General features: G+C 41.8%; 7 protein-coding genes across 30 annotated transcripts in view; all 7 read left to right on the top strand.

Annotated features, from left to right (window-relative positions):
- The window catches only part of LOC117768880 (protocadherin gamma-A11-like), a 253,231-nt gene that overhangs the window by 103,868 nt on the left and 128,060 nt on the right, over positions 1 to 21,303 (top strand). The window lies entirely within an intron of this gene.
- On the top strand, positions 700 to 3,290 carry LOC117768894 (protocadherin gamma-A11-like). Its single transcript, XM_034597379.1, has one exon. It carries the CDS (start codon positions 837 to 839, stop codon positions 3,288 to 3,290), a length of 2,454 nt encoding a protein of 817 aa, XP_034453270.1. The 5' UTR covers positions 700 to 836.
- LOC117768893 (protocadherin gamma-A2-like) lies at positions 4,006 to 6,919 on the top strand. Its single transcript, XM_034597378.1, has one exon. The coding sequence runs from the start codon at positions 4,302 to 4,304 to the stop codon at positions 6,753 to 6,755; it is 2,454 nt and encodes an 817-aa protein (XP_034453269.1). The 5' UTR covers positions 4,006 to 4,301; the 3' UTR covers positions 6,756 to 6,919.
- LOC117768895 (protocadherin gamma-A5-like) lies at positions 7,440 to 10,030 on the top strand. Its single transcript, XM_034597380.1, has one exon. It carries the CDS (start codon positions 7,577 to 7,579, stop codon positions 10,028 to 10,030), a length of 2,454 nt encoding a protein of 817 aa, XP_034453271.1. The 5' UTR covers positions 7,440 to 7,576.
- On the top strand, positions 11,714 to 14,598 carry LOC117769767 (protocadherin gamma-A4-like). The gene is made up of 4 exons (XM_034598893.1): positions 11,714 to 11,804; positions 12,048 to 12,277; positions 12,794 to 13,549; positions 14,504 to 14,598. Exons 1-4 carry the CDS (start codon positions 11,714 to 11,716, stop codon positions 14,567 to 14,569), a joined length of 1,143 nt encoding a protein of 380 aa, XP_034454784.1. The 3' UTR covers positions 14,570 to 14,598.
- On the top strand, positions 14,689 to 17,218 carry LOC117768885 (protocadherin beta-16-like). Its single transcript, XM_034597369.1, has one exon. The coding sequence runs from the start codon at positions 14,727 to 14,729 to the stop codon at positions 17,214 to 17,216; it is 2,490 nt and encodes an 829-aa protein (XP_034453260.1). The 5' UTR covers positions 14,689 to 14,726; the 3' UTR covers positions 17,217 to 17,218.
- LOC117768901 (protocadherin beta-16-like) lies at positions 17,721 to 20,367 on the top strand. The gene has a single exon (XM_034597385.1). The coding sequence runs from the start codon at positions 17,906 to 17,908 to the stop codon at positions 20,345 to 20,347; it is 2,442 nt and encodes an 813-aa protein (XP_034453276.1). The 5' UTR covers positions 17,721 to 17,905; the 3' UTR covers positions 20,348 to 20,367.

Genomic DNA, 21,303 nt, shown 5'->3' with positions numbered 1-21,303 from the left:
CCTAAGCTTATACGAACACTGCTATGTAATTATATGTTGTATTACAAATACTTTGGCAAAGTAATGCTGCATTAGTGATAACATATATTTTGGGGTTTGCCCCAGGTGTGACTTATTTATTTTGGTATGTCGATGTTCTGTTGTGAAGATGGTGAATCTTGTAATAATATAATGTCATCGCTGAGTAGAGCATCACACAGCATTCATTTCCAACTCCTACTTCATCTTTATAAGTTACTGTCAATCAATAAATATGTCAATTTAGAATGTACACTCTTAGATAACAATTAATTTTTGTTAGGCTTTTTATAACACACTTAGTCATTTCCCCTGTACCATCCGTTGCACTGGAGGCAAATTGTTACTGAGACTTGATTTTCTGTTATTTTTGATACATAACTCTACGTTCTACTTTTACAATGTATTTGTTTTAGTACAGATACTGACTTTGAACATGTTTAAATTTCCAAATATACTAAAATCAGTCTCATTGTAACATCTACATGTGATAGAGATGTGTTCAATTTGTCTATTTATGAGTCATAGCACTGTTGTCTTGGTCTCGCTTAACTTCCACTTTTTAGACTCTAAGCGACGCTGTTGGTCAGTCAAATATAATTTTCCTCTGTTGTGTCGTCATTCAGTCCATCCCCTGAGTGATTATACAGTGAAATAGGCTCTCTGTGTTTCGTCGAGGTTTGGTGCGAACATGGTCTCACGGACTTGCAGATGAACGTTGGAGACTTTTTTAGGATTCAACCAGGAAACCAATATATCTGAATCATCTTCACCGTGACATTGTACGGATATAAATCGATCGTTTACTTGTGGTCGGGATGGCATCTCGAGGATCTCCAATATTCTTAAAATGGCGATCTTTTTGTGGACTGCGACAACAAATAGGACTGCTTATGTTGGTGCTTCATGTGGTTTGCATGGTAGGTGGTCAGATTCGTTATTCTATACCGGAGGAGATGAAGAAAGGCTCGGTGATTGGTAATGTGGCGCAAGATCTGGGTTTGGATCTGAAAAGGCTCCGCTCTGGGCGGGCCCGTATCGTGACCGGTGAAAACGTTCATTACACCGAGCTGAAGACAGACAAAGGGATTCTCGTCGTGAATGAGAGAATAGATCGAGAGCAGCTTTGTGGAGAAGAAACTCCGTGTAGCTTCAGCTTTGAGGTGATTTTAGAGAATCCAATAGAACTGCACAGAATCACTGTTGAGGTTTTGGATATAAACGATCACGCACCAGTTTTCCCGAAAAACAATAAACCTATCCGTTTTGAAATAAGTGAATCAGCGGTAGTGGGGGTTCAGTTTCCACTGCAGAGTGCAGAGGATCTTGATGTGGGTCAGAACGCATTGCAAGATTATGTTTTGTCGCCAAACGACAATTTTATTTTGAGGCAACATGCCAATCCAGACGGAAGTAAATATGTTGAAATGGTGCTCCAGAAGCCTTTAGACAGAGAACGACGTCCACATTTGACATTAAAACTAATCGCAGTTGACGGAGGAACACCACAGAGATCTGGCACAGTGAATATAGATGTAACTGTGTTAGATGCAAATGATAATGCCCCAGTTTTCAACCAGTCGGTGTATAAATCTTCCGTGACGGAAAACACGATTAAGGGCACCCGCATTGTTATTGTAAATGCCACAGATGCAGACAGTGGTTCAAATGGACGTATTGTTTACAGCTTGTCTAACATGAAAGGAAGCGCAGCAGACATATTCACTATTGATGAAAACACCGGAACAATTTCTGTGTCTGGTCAAATAGATTATGAAAAAGACAAAAAATACGAGGTGAGAGTAGAGGCAAAGGATCAGGGTGGTTTAACCGGGACAAGTAAGGTTATAGTCGATGTTATTGATGTTAATGACAATGTTCCAGTTATAAATATTATGTCATTTTCTAGTCCGGTATCAGAGGACGCACGTCCCGGTACAACAATTGCTGTCTTGAACGTAAAAGATACAGATTCTGATAAAAATGGACAAATAAAATGTTCTATTGACGCTAAACTTCCGTTTAAAATTGAATCCTCAATAACAAACTATTACAATTTAATCTCGGATCAATACTTTGATCGAGAATCCGTTTCAGAATATAACATAACAATAACAGCCACTGATTTTGGGATTCCCCCACTTTCTAGCTCAAAAAAATTGCATCTTAAAATCTCTGACGTAAACGACAACGCACCATTATTTCATAAAACCAGTTATTCTGCTCATGTCACTGAAAATAACTCCCCTGGATTTTCGATATTTGCTGTCAGCGCGAAAGACTCTGACTGGAATCAAAACGCCAGAATATCGTATCTTCTAGAAGACACACAGGTCGGTGGTAGTCCAGTTTCTACTTACGTGTCTTTAAACTCTGAAACTGGAGTTCTTAGTGCGGTTCGTTCCTTTGATTATGAGCAAATTAAACAGCTTGAATTAGTGGTGAAAGCTCAGGATGGAGGCTCTCCTCCACTCAGTAGCAACGTGACTGTGAAAATACTGATCCAGGACCAGAACGACAACCCGCCTCAGGTTCTGTACCCAGTCCAGACTGGTGGCTCTCTGGTGGCTGAACTGGTGCCTCGTTCAGCAGATGTGGGCTATCTGGTCACTAAAGTGGTGGCTGTTGATGTGGACTCTGGACAGAATGCCTGGCTCTCCTATAAACTGCAGAAAGCCACAGACAGGGCGCTGTTTGAAGTGGGCTCACAGAATGGAGAAATAAGAACTATCCGCCAAGTCACTGATAAAGACACAGTGAAACAAAGACTGAGTGTTATAGTGGAGGACAACGGGCAGCCCTCTCTTTCAGCTACAGTCGTTGTTAACGTGGCGGTGGCGGACAGCTTCCCGGAAGTGCTGTCGGAGTTCACTGACTTTACGCACGACAAGGAGTACAACGACAACCTGACTTTTTACTTAGTGCTGGCTCTGGCTGTAGTTTCCTTCCTCTTCATCACGTGTGTAGTGGTTATCATCTCAGTGAAAATCTACAGATGGAGACAGTCTCGCGTCCTGTTTCACTCCAACCTCCCTGTGATTCCATATTATCCACCACGTTACTCAGACACTTTGGGGACAGGGACTCTCCAACACGTGTACAATTACGAGGTGTGCAGGACGACTGACTCCAGAAAGAGTGACTGTAAGTTCGGCGGAGCTGGTAGTCAGAACGTACTGATAATGGACCCCAGTTCTACAGGGACAATGCAGCGGATACAGAGTGAAAAGAGCATCCTGGATGAACCAGACTCTCCTCTAGAGGTGAGTTAAATAATTGTGCTCGCCACTTCGCTTTCTCCGTCTAGTTTTTAGACATATATCAAGTCATTGCATTGTACACTGTTACTTTCAGCACCATGGACAGCACGACACTGTTCATTACCCGATAAAATTCTGATAATGCGAAAATCTTTAAAGATTGAGCATCGGGAAGGAAATGCTCCTCACCTAAGTTTACACGTACACTGCTATTTAATTATATGTTGTATTACAAATACTTTGGCAAAGTAATGCTGCATTAGTAATAACATATATTTCGGGGTTTGTCCCAGGTGTGACTTATTTATTTTGGTATGTCGATGTTCTGTTGTGAAGATGGTGAATCTTGTAATAATATAATGTCATCGCTGAGAAGAGCATCACACAGCATTAAATTCCAACTCCTACTTCATCTTTATAAGTTACTGTCAATCATGAAATATTTCAATTTAGAATGTACACTTTTTGATAACAATGATTTTTTTAAAGGCTTTTTATAACACACTTAGTTATTTCCCCTGCACCCTCCGTTGCACTGGAGGCAAATTGTTACTGAGACTTGATTTCTGTTATTTTTGATACATAACTCTACGTTCTACTTTTACAATGTATTTTTTTTACTACAGATACTGACTTTGAACATGTTTAAATTTCCAAATATACTAAAATCAGTCTCATTGGAACATCTACATGTGATAGAGATGTGTTCAATTTGTCTATTTATGAGTCATAGCACTGTTGTCTTAGTCTCGTTTAACTTCCACTTTTTAGACTCTAAGCGACGCTGTTGGTCAGTCAAATATATTTTTCATCTGTTGTGTCGTCATTCAGTTCATCCCCTGACTGATTACACAGGGAAAGAGGCTCTCTGTGTTTCGTCGAGGTTTGGTGCGAACATGGTCTCACGGACTTGCACATAAACGTTGAAGCCTTTTTTTGGATTCAACCAGGAAACAAATAAATCAGAATCATCCTCACCGTGACATTGTTCGGATATAAATCTATCATTTTTTTGTTGTCGGGATGGCTTCTGGAGGATCTCCAATATTCTTAAGATGGCGATCTTTTTGTGGACTGCGACAACAAATAGGACTGCTTATGTTGCTGCTTCATGTGGTTTGCATGGTAGGTGGTCAGATTCGTTATTCTATACCGGAGGAGATGAAGAAAGGCTCGGTGATTGGTAATGTGGCGCAAGATCTGGGTTTGGATCTGAAAAGGCTCCGCTCTGGGCGGGCCCGTATCGTGACCGGTGAAAACGTTCACTACACCGAGCTGAAGACAGACAAAGGGATTCTCGTCGTGAATGAGAGAATAGATCGAGAGCAGCTTTGTGGAGAAGAAACTCCGTGTAGCTTCAGCTTTGAGGTGATTTTAGAGAATCCAATGGAACTGCACAGAATAACTGTTGAAGTGTTAGATATAAATGATCACGCACCAGTTTTCCCGAAAAAAGATAAACCTCTCAGTTTTGAAATAAGTGAATCAGCGGTAGTGGGGGTTCAGTTTCCACTGCAGAGTGCAGAGGATCTTGATGTGGGTCAGAACGCGTTGCAAGATTATGTTTTGTCGCCAAACGATAATTTTATTTTAAAGCAACATGCCAATCCAGACGGAAGTAAATATGTGGAAATGGTGCTCCAGAAGCCTTTAGACAGAGAACAACGTCCACATTTGACGTTAAAACTGATCGCAGTTGACGGAGGAACACCACAGAGATCTGGCACAGTGAATATAGATGTAAAAGTCTTAGATGCAAATGACAATGCTCCAGTTTTCAACCAGTCGGTGTATAAAGCTTCTGTGACGGAAAACACGATTAAAGGCACCCGCATTGTTACTGTTAATGCCACAGATGCAGACAGTGGTTCGTATGGGGCCGTTACTTACAGCTTGTCTAACATGAAAGGAAGCACAGCAGACCTATTCACTATTGATGAAAACACCGGAACAATTTCTGTGTCTGGTCAAATAGATTATGAAAAAGACAGAAAATACGAGGTGAGAGTAGAGGCAAAGGATCAGGGTGGTTTAACCGGGACAAGTAAGGTTATAATCGATGTTATTGATGTTAATGACAATGCCCCAGTTGTAAATATTATGTCATTTTCTAGTCCGGTATCAGAGGACGCACGTCCTGGTACAACGATTGCAATTTTGAACGTAAAAGATGCAGATTCTGATAAAAATGGACAAATAAAATGTTCCATTGATGCTAAACTTCCGTTTAAAATTGAATCTTCACTAACAAATTATTACAATTTAATCTCAGATCAATACTTTGATCGAGAATCCGTGTCAGAATATGACATAACAATAATGGCCACTGATTTTGGGATTCCCCCGCTTTCTAGCTCCAAAAAATTACATCTTAAAATCTCTGACGTAAACGATAATGCACCAATATTTGACAAACGCAGTTATTCTGCTCATGTCACTGAAAATAATTCCCCTGGATTTTCGATATTTGTTGTCAGCGCGAAAGACTCTGACTGGAATCAAAACGCCAGAATATCGTATCTTCTAGAAGACACACAGGTCGGTGGTAGTCCAGTTTCTACTTACGTGTCTTTAAACTCTGAAACTGGAGTTCTTAGTGCGGTTCGCTCCTTTGATTATGAGCAAATTAAACAGCTTGAATTAGTGGTGAAAGCTCAGGATGGAGGATCTCCTCCACTCAGTAGCAACGTGTCTGTGAAAATACTGATCCAGGACCAGAACGACAACCCCCCTCAGGTTCTGTACCCAGTCCAGACTGGTGGCTCTCTGGTGGCTGAACTGGTGCCTCGTTCAGCAGATGTGGGCTATCTGGTCACTAAAGTGGTGGCTGTTGATGTGGACTCTGGACAGAATGCCTGGCTCTCCTATAAACTGCAGAAAGCCACAGACAGGGCGCTGTTTGAAGTGGGCTCACAGAATGGAGAAATAAGAACTATCCGTCAAGTCACTGATAAAGACGCAGTGAAACAAAGACTGAGTGTTATAGTGGAGGACAACGGGCAGCCCTCTCGTTCAGCTACAGTCGTTGTTAACGTGGCGGTGGCGGACAGCTTCCCGGAAGTGCTGTCGGAGTTCACTGACTTTACGCACGACAAGGAGTACAACGACAACCTGACTTTTTACTTAGTGCTGGCTCTGGCTGTAGTTTCCTTCCTCTTCATCACGTGTGTAGTGGTTATTATCTCAGTGAAAATCTACAGATGGAGACAGTCTCGCGTCCTGTATCACTCCAATCTCCCTGTGATTCCATATTATCCACCACGTTACTCAGACACTTTGGGGACAGGGACTCTCCAACACGTGTACAATTACGAGGTGTGCAGGACGACTGACTCCAGAAAGAGTGACTGTAAGTTCGGCAGAGCTGGTAGTCAGAACGTGCTGATAATGGACCCCAGTTCTACAGGGACGATGCAGCGGATACAGAGTGAAAAGAGCATCCTGGATGAACCAGACTCTCCTCTAGAGGTGAGTTAAATAATTGTGCTCGCCGCTTCGCTTTCTCTGTCTAGTTTTTAGACATATATCAAGTCATTGCATTGTACACTGTTACTTTCAGCACCATGGACAGCACGACACTGTTCATTACCCGATAGAAATGCTGATCATCTGAAAATCTTTATAGATTGAGCATCGGGAAGGAAATGCTCCTCACCTAAGTTTATACGAACACTGCTATGTAATTATATGTTGTATTGGGGAAATACTTTGGCAAAGTAATGCTGCATTAGTAATATAAGATTTTTTTGGTTTGCTTATTTATTTTGGTATGTCGATGTTCTGTTGTAAAGATGGTGAATCTTGTAATAATAAAATGAGATCGCTGAGTAGAGCATCACACAGCATTAATTTCCAACTACTACAGCATCTTTGCAAGTTACTGTTATTTGTTTTAGTACAAATACTGACTTTGAACATTTTTAAATTTCCAACTAATCTAAAATCCGTCTCATTGGAACATTTACATGTGATAGAGATGTGTTCAATTTGTCTAATTATGAGTCATAGCACTGTGGACTTGGTCTCATTTAACTTCCACTTTTTAGACTCTAAGCGACGCTGTTGGTCAGTCAAATATAATTTTCCTCTGTTGTGTCGTCATTCAGTTCATCCCCTGACTGATTACACAGGGAAAGAGGCTCTCTGTGTTTCGCCGAGGTTTGGTGCGAACATGGTCTCACGGACTTGCACATAAACGTAGAAGACTTTTTGGGGATTCAACCAGGAAACCAATATATCTGAATCATCCTCACCGTGACATTGGTCGGATACAAATCGATCGTTTTTTTGTTGTCGGGATGGCATCTGGAAGATCTCCAATATTCTTAAAATGGCGATCTTTTTGTGGACTGCGACAACAAATAGGACTGCTTATGTTGCTGCTTCATGTGGTTTGCATGGTAGGTGGTCAGATTCGTTATTCTATACCGGAGGAGATGAAGAAAGGCTCGGTGATTGGTAATGTGGCGCAAGATCTGGGTTTGGATCTGAAAAGGCTCCGCTCTGGGCGGGCCCGTATCGTGACCGGTGAAAACGTTCACTACACCGAGCTGAAGACAGACAAAGGGATTCTCGTCGTGAACGAGAGAATAGATCGAGAGCAGCTTTGTGGAGAAGAAACTCCGTGTAGCTTCAGCTTTGAGGTGATTTTAGAGAATCCAATGGAACTGCACAGAATAATTGTTGAGGTTTTGGATATTAATGATCACGCACCAGTTTTCCCGAAAAAAGATAAACCTATCAGTTTGGAAATAAGCGAATCAGCGGTAGTGGGGGTTCCGTTTCCACTGCAGAGTGCAGAGGATCTTGATGTGGGTCAGAACGCGTTGCAAGATTATGTTTTGTCGCCAAACGACAATTTTATTTTGAGGCAACATGCCAATCCAGACGGAAGTAAATATGTTGAAATGGTGCTCCAGAAGCCTTTAGACAGAGAGCGACACCCAAATTTCTCTTTAAAGCTAATCGCAGTTGACGGAGGAACACCACAGAGATCTGGTACAGTAAATATAGATGTCACTGTGTTAGATGTTAATGATAATGCACCAGTGTTTAACCAATCGGTGTATAAAGCTTCTGTGACGGAAAACACGATTAAAGGCACCCGAATTGTTTCTGTAAATGCCACAGATGCAGACAGTGGTTCAAATGGACGTATTATTTTCAGCTTGTCTAACATGAAAGGAAGCACAGCAGACATATTCACTATTGATGAAAACACCGGAACAATTTCTGTGTCTGGTCAAATAGATTATGAAAAAGACAAAAAATACGAGGTGAGAGTAGAGGCAAAGGATCAGGGTGGTTTAACCGGGACAAGTAAGGTTATAATCGATGTTATTGATGTTAATGACAATGCCCCAGTTATAAATATTATGTCATTTTCTAGTCCGGTATCAGAGGACGCACGTCCTGGTACAACGATTGCTATCTTGAACGTAAAAGATGCAGATTCTGATAAAAATGGACAAATAAAATGTTCTATAGATGCTAAACTTCCGTTTAAAATTGAATCCTCAATAACAAACTATTACAATTTAATCTCGGATCAATACTTTGATCGAGAATCCGTTTCAGAATATAACATAACAATAACAGCCACTGATTTTGGGATTCCCCCACTTTCTAGCTCAAAAAAATTACATCTTAAAATCTCTGACGTAAACGACAACGCACCATTATTTCATAAAACCAGTTATTCTGCTCATGTCACTGAAAATAACTCCCCTGGATTTTCGATATTTGCTGTCAGCGCGAAAGACTCTGACTGGAATCAAAACGCCAGAATATCGTATCTTCTAGAAGACACACAGGTCGGTGGTAGTCCAGTTTCTACTTACGTGTCTTTAAACTCTGAAACTGGAGTTCTTAGTGCGGTTCGTTCCTTTGATTATGAGCAAATTAAACACCTTGAATTAGTGGTGAAAGCTCAGGATGGAGGCTCTCCTCCACTCAGTAGCAACGTGACTGTGAAACTAGTGATCCAGGACCAGAACGACAACCCCCCTCAGGTTCTGTACCCAGTCCAGACTGGTGGCTCTCTGGTGGCTGAACTGGTGCCTCGTTCAGCAGATGTGGGCTATCTGGTCACTAAAGTGGTGGCTGTTGATGTGGACTCTGGACAGAATGCCTGGCTCTCCTATAAACTGCAGAAAGCCACAGACAGGGCGCTGTTTGAAGTGGGCTCACAGAATGGAGAAATAAGAACTATCCGCCAAGTCACTGATAAAGACGCAGTGAAACAAAGACTGAGTGTTATAGTGGAGGACAACGGGCAGCCCTCTCGTTCAGCTACAGTCGTTGTTAACGTGGCGGTGGCGGACAGCTTCCCGGAAGTGCTGTCGGAGTTCACTGACTTTACGCACGACAAGGAGTACAACGACAATCTGACTTTTTACTTAGTGTTGGCTCTGGCTGTAGTTTCCTTCCTCTTCATCACGTGTGTAATGGTTATTATCTCAGTGAAAATCTACAGATGGAGACAGTCTCGTGTCCTGTATCACTCCAATCTCCCTGTGATTCCATATTATCCACCACGTTACTCAGACACTTTGGGGACAGGGACTCTCCAACACGTGTACAATTACGAGGTGTGCAGGACGACTGACTCCAGAAAGAGTGACTGTAAGTTCGGCGGAGCTGGTAGTCAGAACGTGCTGATAATGGACCCCAGTTCTACAGGGACGATGCAGCGGATACAGAGTGAAAAGAGCATCCTGGATGAACCAGACTCTCCTCTAGAGGTGAGTTAGGATAATCCCACCTTTTTTGTGCCTGTATGTGTATCTCCCTTTATCCTAAACATATGCTTTGATGAGTTTTTATACTCTGGTATCACATTTAGCACCATGGACAGCATCTCATTTAGTTTATACAAAATATAATTCTTCAAAACACTTTGTAAATACATCAGTGGCTTTGAACCACGTTTACAAATTAAATTGTAATTCATTTATCTAAAATTCAAAAATAGAATATTTAGTTTTGGGTCGTTTGGGCTTTTAACTTATTTTTTATTTAACAGCAAATGCAAGTGATAGGGAGATATTGTTGTCACGTTTAATCAGCAGTGTTCACAACTTGAGGACAGTGGTCATAGATTACATCTTAACATCCCTATTCTAATATTTATGTTTCTCCACTGAATTTGCACAGCTCATATGAAGTGGTAGAGTACAGTAGTACTTATTAAATATACATGAATTTTGCAGCTTCCACAAATTTCATGTAACAACTTTCAAGTGATTGAATTAACAGTGAAGTCAATAATGCTCTTTTTGAAGAAAGAGGTTTGTATTTTAAAATTGTGTTGCTTGCACAGAGCTCTTGAAATTGTGCCGTTTATTGACTTGGAATGGGTTTTAGACTGTTATTTAGTAGGTTGACTGTTTCTAGGATGAAGAATACGGCCCTAATGTTGTAGAAATGCTTTTGTCTCTTTTTTGGTATTATAAAAGCTAATACTTATTTCCTTATGGGGGTTTGTTTAAGATTCAGTAACCATGAACAATTGATTTGGAGTTATTTTCCTTATCTGTGTTGATATTCAGTGACTGGACTCTAAGGGACGCTGTTGGTTTAGTAAAAACAAATCCAGGCAGTGTATCAGGCGGTGCCTTCCTTCATTCTGTTCTGTGGTGGGTGGATGTGCTTTAAACCGTGTACGGCGTCGAGAAGGGCGCAGATAGACCGGTTCGGATTTGACGCTTTTTTCCACGCGAGAGGACATTGGACACATACATGCTTTTAGAATAAATTACCCTGGAATCTGTTGTTCATTGGGTTGTATCGGATTAGTGATTGGATCGTATCCCTCATACCAGTCTTTTGATAACATGGATTTGGGAAAATATCTCCGCCGGACTCTAAAATGGCGTTTATGCTACAAACTGTCGTCGCAGTGCATTCTGTTTCTCTTTTTTCTGAGTCACAATGCCACCGGACAAATAAGATATTCGATCCCCGAGGAGATGAAGAAAGGTTCCCTTATTGGAAATGTCGCATCGGACCTTGGGATAGACATTCAGAGGCTCCGTTCTGGTCGGGCCCGTATCGTGACCGGAGAAAACATCCAGTACACCGAGCTGAAGACAGACAAAGGGACTTTGACCGTGAATGAGAGAATAGACCGAGAGCAGCTGTGCGGAGACATGACGCCGTGTAGCTTCAGCTTTGATTTGATTTTAGAAAACCCGATGGAATTACACCACGTTACAGTCGAAGTGTTAGACATAAATGATAATTCACCTTCTTTTCATCAGCACGACATGAAACTGACGATTGGAGAATCAGCCGCTCCGGGAGCACGTTTTGTTTTGCCAACAGCAAATGATCCTGATGTGGGAGTCAATGGGCTTCAGAGCTACCATTTATCTCCGAACGAAAATTTTATTTTAAAGAAGCATTCAAATACTGACGGAAGAAAATATGCGGAGATGGTACTGGAGAAACCGTTGGATAGAGAGCGATATCCAAGTCTGTCCCTAAAACTGATAGCAGTTGACGGTGGAACGCCACAGAAATCTGGTACAGTAAATATAGATATCACTGTCCTAGATGCTAATGATAATACTCCGGTTTTCAATCAGTCAGTCTACAAGGCTACTGTAATGGAAAATTCCGTAAAAGGAACATATATCATTACTGTAAATGCAACTGATGCTGATAGTGGCTCAAATGGTTTGATTTATTATTCTATTTCTAAAATGCAGGGAAACATTGACAGGATATTTGAAATTAACAAAACAACGGGTGTGATATCTCTTTCAGGGGAAGTCGATTTTGAAAAAGCAAAGAAATATGAAATAAGCATTGAGGCAACGGACCAGGGAGCTTTGACGGACTCGTCTAAAGTTATAGTTGATGTGATTGACGTGAATGATAATCCGCCTGTCATAAATGTGATGTCATTCACTAGTCCTGTGTCAGAGGACTCTCCTCCTGGAACAACTATTGGCATCATAAATGTAAAAGACCTCGATTCAGGTGATAACGGACAAGTCAGTTGTAGAATAGAACAAAACACACCTTTTAAAATTAAATCTAATTTGAGAAATTATTATACATTAGTGACAGACACTGTGTTAGATCGTGAAAGTGCTTCGGAATATAACATCACTGTTGTGGCGACAGATGCAGGAATTCCTCGTCTCTCAACACAAAGAACTTTTCATTTAAAGGTCTCTGATGTGAACGATAACGCCCCAGTGTTTTCACAAAGTCTTTACAGTGCGTTTATCATAGAGAACAACTCACCTGGCGTTTCTCTTCTCACTGTAAGAGCGCAAGACCCAGATGAAAATCAAAACGCTCGTGTATCTTATATTCTAGAAGTTAATGAAGCTGGCGGATCTCCAATTTCTGAGTATGTCTCTGTCAGTGCAGAAAGCGGAGTTATACATGCAGTGCGCTCTTTTGATTTTGAGCAAATTAAAGAGTTGGCTCTAGTCGTCAAAGCTCAGGATGGAGGCTCTCCTCCACTCAGCAGTAACGTGACTGTTAAAATATTGATCCAGGACCAGAACGACAACCCCCCTCAGGTTCTGTTCCCAGTCCAGACTGGTGGCTCTCTGGTGGCTGAACTGGTGCCTCGTTCAGCAGATGTGGGCTATCTGGTCACTAAAGTGGTGGCTGTTGATGTGGACTCTGGACAGAATGCCTGGCTCTCCTATAAACTGCAGAAAGCCACAGACAGGGCGCTGTTTGAAGTGGGCTCACAGAATGGAGAAATAAGAACTATCCGTCAAGTCACTGATAAAGACGCAGTGAAACAAAGACTGAGTGTTATAGTGGAGGACAACGGGCAGCCCTCTCGTTCAGCTACAGTCGTTGTTAACGTGGCGGTGGCGGACAGCTTCCCGGAAGTGCTGTCGGAGTTCACTGACTTTACGCATGACAAGGAGTACAACGACAACCTGACTTTTTACTTAGTGTTGGCTCTGGCTGTAGTTTCCTTTCTCTTCATCACGTGTGTAGTGGTTATTATCTCAGTGAAAATCTACAGATGGAGACAGTCTCGCGTCCTGTTTCACTCCAATCTCCCTGTGATTCCATATTATCCACCACGTTACTCAGACACTTTGGGGACAGGGACTCTCCAACACGTGTACAATTACGAGGTGTGCAGGACGACTGACTCCAGAAAGAGTGACTGTAAGTTCAGCGGAGCTGGTAGTCAGAACGTGCTGATAATGGACCCCAGCTCTACAGGGACGATGCAGCGGATACAGAGTGAAAAGAGCATCCTGGATGAACCAGACTCTCCTCTAGAGGTGAGTTAATGTAGCCTTGTTTCTTTACCCATAATTCCCTGTGTTGATTTACGTGCATTAGTGATCAGTTGCGCGCCATGTCCTAATTTTCAGCACCATGGACAGCATTTTTGATAGGGATGCTGCTACTGTGCTGACATTCCGAACTTCAGATTAATGGCATCCCTTTCTCTATTTAAATTTTGTGATGATATACAATTTCACAGACACATTACTTTTGTGTTTTTTAACACACAGTGAAAGGTTGTTGGGTTCTTTCATAATAAGGACTATTTTTCGTCAATGTAGTCTTGTCTCTTTACTCGTTTTGTCCTTTTTGCTTTTACTTAAATTTGTCAAAAGTCACGGGCCATGTCCTCATTTCAGCACCATGGACAGCATATTTCTTTGCATCGTTTAATAGGGTTGCAGCTGTGCTGATATTCAGAATTTAAGATAACACCAGCCGTTACTTTAACATAATTTTGATCTGATATAAAATTTCACACACACATTGCTTTGAATTAAATGTGGCTGTTTACTTGGAGCGATAACTTGCTGGGTTCTTGACTAATTATACATGTTCCAGTACAGTGTATGTAGTGTAGTGTATCTCCTGGAAAGCTTAATGTGCATTAAATCGTGATGGTTTCTATTTTTTTTACTATTTCATTAAAATCATATTTCTGGGAATCAAAAAGACTCCCCTCACTGCTGCAATCACCACATTGTCTTTTCTTTCCCAACACTTCCTGAACTATTGCGGTGGTTTATATTTTAGTGGGAACTTGATTAATGTTGCTTTCCAGTAATGGTCAGGCTTATATTTCGTAATTTAACGTGTTGAAATATCTGTCCAACCACATTCAATAAAATTTCCCTGAAATATTTATCTGCTGCATGTTGTTACTGGTTTTGAACTGTAAGAGACGCTGTTGGTCAATCCAATATAATCTTTAAAACATTGCCACACAGTCCCCTCCCTTGCTCCATACAGTGGGTCGTCAGAGAAACGGAGATAGTGAGCATTATGTGGGCTGACATTCGAGAGGAGGACTCGCATTAACGGATACATCCACAAATACAGTAAACTGTAAGGACAACATATTCCTTCTTCAGAAGATTTTTTCTTGCTTATTTCTTGCAATAAGCATCGTGCTTGGATCATTGTGGATAATATTGTCGTGTTTTTCTTGCCATGGCATTTGGATTGCAACGCTACGCCCGGTGCGTAAAATGGCGCTTTGGCTGCGGACGGAGCTGTCAGCTTCTGTTCTTCCTTTTTTGTCTCAACGATATTGTCAGTGGTCATATCCGATATTCAATCCCAGAGGAGATGAAGAGGGGCTCTCTTATCGGTAATGTAGCCCAGGATCTTGGTTTGGATCTGAAAAGGCTTCGCTCTGGTCGGGCCCGTATCATAACTGGAGAAAACAACCAGTACACCGAGCTGAAAGCAGACAAAGGGATTCTGGTCGTGAATGAGAGAATAGACCGGGAGCAGCTTTGTGGAGACGTGACACCGTGTAGTTTCAGCTTTGAGGTAATTCTAGAAAACCCTATGGAGCTACATCAGATTACCGTTGAAATAACAGACATAAATGATCATTCGCCCACGTTTAAAAGAAATAGCATCCCGTTTGAAATCAGTGAAACGGCCAATGTTGGCTCACGCTTTTCCTTGATGAGTGCAGAAGACCCAGACGTGGGTGTTAATGGACTCAGAGAATACTTTTTGTCCGAGAATGACAATTTTATTTTAAAACAAAGTTCGAATGCAGATGGAAAGAAATACGCGGAGATGGTGCTTCAGAAGACATTAGACAGAGAGACAAATCCTCGTCTGTCTCTAAAGCTAATAGCTGTAGATGGAGGAACTCCGCAAAGATCTGGCACAGTGAATATAGATGTTATTGTTCTGGATGCAAATGATAATGCACCTGTTTTTAATCAATCTGTGTACAAAGCTACAGTAATGGAAAATTATCCAAGTGGTACATATGTTACAACTGTTAATGCTAGTGACGCAGATTTTGGGTCAAACAGTCTCGTATCGTATCATTTTTCAGACCTAAGCAGTGGTTTTGGTAAGTTGTTCACAGTCGATGAAAAAACTGGCGTAATTTCAATATCTGGTGTAATTGATTATGAGAAAGACAAAAAATACGAGCTCAGAATTGATGCAAAAGATCAAGGAGGTTTGACAGATGCCAGTACAGTGATAATTGAAGTAAGTGATGTGAATGACAACACCCCCACTATTAGTGTGATGTCATTCACTAGTCCTGTGTCAGAGGACTCCCCTCCCGGAACAACTATTGGTATCATAAACGTAAAAGACCTCGATTCAGGTGATAACGGACAAGTCAGTTGTAGAATAGAACAAAACGCACCTTTTAAGGTCAAATCTAATTTGAGAAATTATTATACATTAGTGACAGACACTGTGCTCGATCGTGAAAGTGCTTCAGAATATAACATCACTGTTGTTGCAACAGATGCAGGAATTCCTCGTCTCTCAACAAAAAGAACGTTTCATTTAAAGGTCTCTGATGTGAACGATAACGCCCCAGTGTTTTCACAAAGTCTTTACAGTGCGTTTATCATAGAAAACAATTCACCTGGTATTTCTGTTCTGACGCTCGTTGCGAAAGATCCCGATGAAAATCAAAACGCCCGAATATCTTATATTCTCGAGGATACTAAATTTGGTGGATCTCCAGTTTCTAATTATGTTTCTGTAAATTCAGAAAGCGGAGTGATACATGCGGTCAGGTCGTTTGATTATGAGCAAATTAAAGAGCTGACTTTTGTCGTGAAAGCTCAGGATGGAGGCTCTCCTCCACTCAGTAGTAACGTGACTGTGAAAATACTGATCCAGGACCAGAACGACAACCCCCCTCAGGTTCTGTACCCAGTCCAGACTGGTGGCTCTCTGGTGGCTGAACTGGTGCCTCGTTCAGCAGATGTGGGCTATCTGGTCACTAAAGTGGTGGCTGTTGATGTGGACTCTGGACAGAATGCCTGGCTCTCCTATAAACTGCAGAAAGCCACAGACAGGGCGCTGTTTGAAGTGGGCTCACAGAATGGAGAAATAAGAACTATCCGCCAAGTCACTGATAAAGACGCAGTGAAACAAAGACTGAGTGTTATAGTGGAGGACAACGGGCAGCCCTCTCGTTCAGCTACAGTCGTTGTTAACGTGGCGGTGGCGGACAGCTTCCCGGAAGTGCTGTCGGAGTTCACTGACTTTACGCAAGACAAGGAGTACAACGACAACCTGACTTTTTACTTAGTGTTAGCTCTGGCTGTAGTTTCCTTCCTCTTCATCACGTGTGTAGTGGTTATTATCTCAGTGAAAATCTACAGGTGGAGACAGTCTCGCGTCCTGTTTCACTCCAATCTCCCTGTGATTCCATATTATCCACCACGTTACTCAGACACTTTGGGGACAGGGACTCTCCAACACGTGTACAATTACGAGGTGTGCAGGACGACTGACTCCAGAAAGAGTGACTGTAAGTTCGGCGGAGCTGGTAGTCAGAACGTGCTGATAATGGACCCCAGTTCTACAGGGACGATGCAGCGGATTCAGAGTGAAAAGAGCATCCTGGATGAACCAGACTCTCCTCTTGAGGTGAGTCGCAATTCGCGAAGTTTTATGCAGTTGTTATTTTTTCAGAACTGAAATTAAAGTGCAACAAGTAGTTTGCTGTCGTCTAAATGAAATGATCACGATTCTATTCAGCACCACAGAACGGACAGGTCCTATTTGAATCAAAATGGTAAATATGTAGGCATTTTTTAGTTTTTCTAATAATTTATAACCCGAAACTATACAGTTTGATATACTACTTCTAGTGTTAGGACTATGACTATACAACAACAACCACAACAATAATAATAATAACATTATAAGCCTATCGTTAAAGCATGCTTAGTTGGCAATTTTCTCAAAATTTCCAAATGCAATATTTTGTCACTTACATATTCATTATTTTATGTTTTTCTTTAAGGCAGTCGGAATTATAAAACATAAATTAATATTGATCATTTGACTTCATTTGGATACTGCTTATCTCCGTTGTGCTTTCAAACGGTTTGGTGTTCACATTACCGACTCTAAGTGACGCTGTTCAACAAGAATATGATTTGGACCCATAATGTCTCTGTTGCAGTTCAGTTACGTCCCTTGTAAGATCACACTGTAGACTCAGAGGCAGCACAAGGAAACATATATCTCGGAAAAGAAACGCTTTTTGGACTCTATGCAGCTTTTTCTGATATTTTAACAGAGCTCACATGGAAGAGTGGACGTAGATGGATTCAGGTTGAAGGATTTCGTTTCTTTTTTCTCGGAAAATATTCCTCTTTGACATGGCGATGCAACGACCACTCTGCAAATGGCGTTTGTATTTCGGACCTCATCCGGTAATTGTTATCTTTTTACTTTACTTCTTTAATATCGTAGCTGGTCAGATACGCTACTCGATCCCAGAGGAGATGAAGAAGGGCTCTCTTATCGGCAATGTAGCACAGGATCTCGGTTTGGATGTGAAAAGGCTCCGCTCTGGTCGGGCCCGTATCGTGACCGGAGAAAACAACCAGTACGCAGAGCTGAAGACAGACAAAGGGATTCTAGTCGTGAAGGAGAAAATAGACCGAGAGCAGCTTTGTGGAGACGTGACACCGTGTAGTTTCAGCTTTGAAATTATTTTAGAAAACCCTATGGAGCTTCACCACATAACGATTGAAGTGTTGGATGTGAATGACCATCCTCCCGTTTTCAAGACGTCAGATATTATGTTAGAAATAAGCGAGTCCGCTAACCTCGGTGCGCGTTTTGTGCTGGACAACGCAGAGGATGCTGACGTTGGCGAGAATGGCCTGCAAAATTACGTTTTAACCTCAAACGACAATTTCGTCTTAAAACAGCATGTGAATCCAGACGGGAGTAAATATGCAGAGATGGTGCTGCAGAAGCAGTTAGACAGAGAGGAGGCTCCGAATCTGTCTTTGAAGCTTATAGCTGTGGATGGTGGAAATCCACAGAGATCCGGTACCGTAAATATAAAGATTTTAGTTTTAGATGCCAATGACAATGCACCCGTTTTCAATCAGTCTGTGTATAAAGGCACAGTGATAGAAAACGCAACAAAAGGCACGAATATCGTTACTGTCAACGCTACAGACGCAGACAGTGGCTCGAATGGTTACATCACGTATTCAATTTCAAACGTAAAGAGCAATATAGCTGATTTGTTGTCTATAGATCAAATATCTGGTGTGCTGTCTGTTTCAGGTCCGATAGATTTTGAAAAGGATAAAAAATTTGAGCTCAGAATTGATGCAAAGGATCAGGGAGGTTTAACAGATTCAAGTAAAGTGATCATTGAAGTAAGTGATGTGAATGACAACGTCCCTAGTATTAGCGTGATGTCATTCACTAGTCCTGTGTCAGAGGACTCCCCTCCTGGAACAACTATTGGCATCATAAATGTAAAAGACCTCGATTCAGGTGATAACGGACAAGTCAGTTGTAGAATAGAACAAAACGCACCTTTTAAGATCAAATCTAATTTGAGAAATTATTATACATTAGTGACAGACACTGTGCTCGATCGTGAAAGTGCTTCAGAATATAACATCACTGTTGTTGCGACAGATGCAGGAATTCCTCCTCTCTCAACACAAAGAACTTTTCATTTAAAGGTCTCTGATGTGAACGATAACGCCCCAGTGTTTTCACAAAGTCTTTACAGTGCGTTTATCATAGAGAACAACTCACCTGGTATTTCTGTTCTGACAGTAGTGGCCAAGGATCCCGATGAAAACCAAAACGCCCGAATATCTTATATTCTGGAGGATACTAAGATTGGTGGATCTCCAGTTTCTCATTCTGTGTCAGTTAATGCAGAAAGCGGAGTGATACATGCGGTGAGGTCGTTTGATTATGAGCAAATTAAAGAGCTGGCTTTTGTCGTGAAAGCTCAGGATGGAGGCTCTCCTCCACTCAGTAGTAACGTGACTGTGAAAATACTGATCCAGGACCAGAACGACAACCCCCCTCAGGTTCTGTACCCAGTCCAGACTGGTGGCTCTCTGGTGGCTGAACTGGTGCCTCGTTCAGCAGATGTGGGCTATCTGGTCACTAAAGTGGTGGCTGTTGATGTGGACTCTGGACAGAATGCCTGGCTCTCCTATAAACTGCAGAAAGCCACAGACAGGGCGCTGTTTGAAGTGGGCTCACAGAATGGAGAAATAAGAACTATCCGCCAAGTCACTGATAAAGACGCAGTGAAACAAAGACTGAGTGTTATAGTGGAGGACAACGGGCAGCCCTCTCGTTCAGCTACAGTCGTTGTTAACGTGGCGGTGGCGGACAGCTTCCCTGAAGTGCTGTCGGAGTTCACTGACTTTACGCACGACAAGGAGTACAACGACAACCTGACTTTTTACTTAGTGTTGGCTCTGGCTGTAGTTTCCTTCCTCTTCATCACGTGTGTAGTGGTTATTATCTCAGTGAAAATCTACAGATGGAGACAGTCTCGCGTAATGTATCACTCCAATCTCCCTGTGATTCCATATTATCCACCACGTTACTCAGACACTTTGGGGACAGGGACTCTCCAGCACGTGTACAATTACGAGGTGTGCAGGACGACTGACTCCAGAAAGAGTGACTGTAAGTTCGGCGGAGCTGGTAGTCAGAACGTGCTGATAATGGACCCCAGTTCTACAGGGACGATGCAGCGGATACAGAGTGAAAAGAGCATCCTGGATGAACCAGACTCTCCTCTGGAGGTGAGTTCAGTTTAAGCAAATGATCAATACTTGTTTTTGGGCTCTCCAGATCCCACAGTTTTCATCCCTGCTCATTGTTTGTTTTTTTATAATTAATCAAGGGTCCGCTGTTTCAAATTTAAATCTACAGATCACTTGGGTGAAGTAATTGACCTCTACATGGGCCAAAAAGCAAAATCTGAATTTAGTCAAAATACATCAGACATGACGTTTTTCTCTTTGTGCAGTGAATGGAACGCTTACTGTTCTTTAATGAGGGTTTGTACATTATGGTCAATAAGGTTCATTGAATTTATTTGAGTACTCAAATCTGATCTTGCATATCCTTCCTCTTCCTCCAACTATCTGCGCTCTTTTTTGTTTCAGTACCACAGACAGCGACATTTTATAAGTCTATATACATTCTATTCATCTACTGCTTTCTAAATGTTGTGTAGTTTTTTTAAACAACATTGTATTTAGCGCCATGGTTGATTGAGTTCAGATACAGTTCTGAACATATGACAAATCAAGAAATCTGATATATTTGAGCATTTAGTTCATATGGACCAATTCACATGGAATAACATACTCAACCTCCAGGTCCCAGTGCGAGGAGTTCAGGTTTTGGACTCCAAGCGACGCTGTTCGTCAGTGAAACAATTTATGTGTTCACAGCCAGCCTCCCATTTCTCCTCCCTTCATCGTAGTGTAGCATAACAGTGGAGATCTTTTCCGTCGAGGGAGGACACGGTGTGAAGAAGTGCCTTTCTACACATTGGTGTTTGGAATATAACAGGAGCGCATTGTTCAAGAAAGCTGAATCATTTTTAAGGTGGATTACAAGCTCGTGTTTATTTTCTTTAAGTGAGGATACTTCATTCTTCTGGATCTATTGTTTGTGATATGGCAACCCGAAGCCAACTGCACCCTAGAAATGTAAGATGGCGTTTATTTTGTATATTGCAATGGGAAGTGGGCTTTCTTCTCCT

The sequence above is a fragment of the Hippoglossus hippoglossus genome, chromosome 10 (assembly GCF_009819705.1).
Source record: "Hippoglossus hippoglossus isolate fHipHip1 chromosome 10, fHipHip1.pri, whole genome shotgun sequence".
Classification (NCBI taxonomy): domain Eukaryota; kingdom Metazoa; phylum Chordata; class Actinopteri; order Pleuronectiformes; family Pleuronectidae; genus Hippoglossus; species Hippoglossus hippoglossus.
Note: the sequence above shows the minus strand (reverse complement) of the source record. Positions and strands in the feature narration are given on the sequence as shown.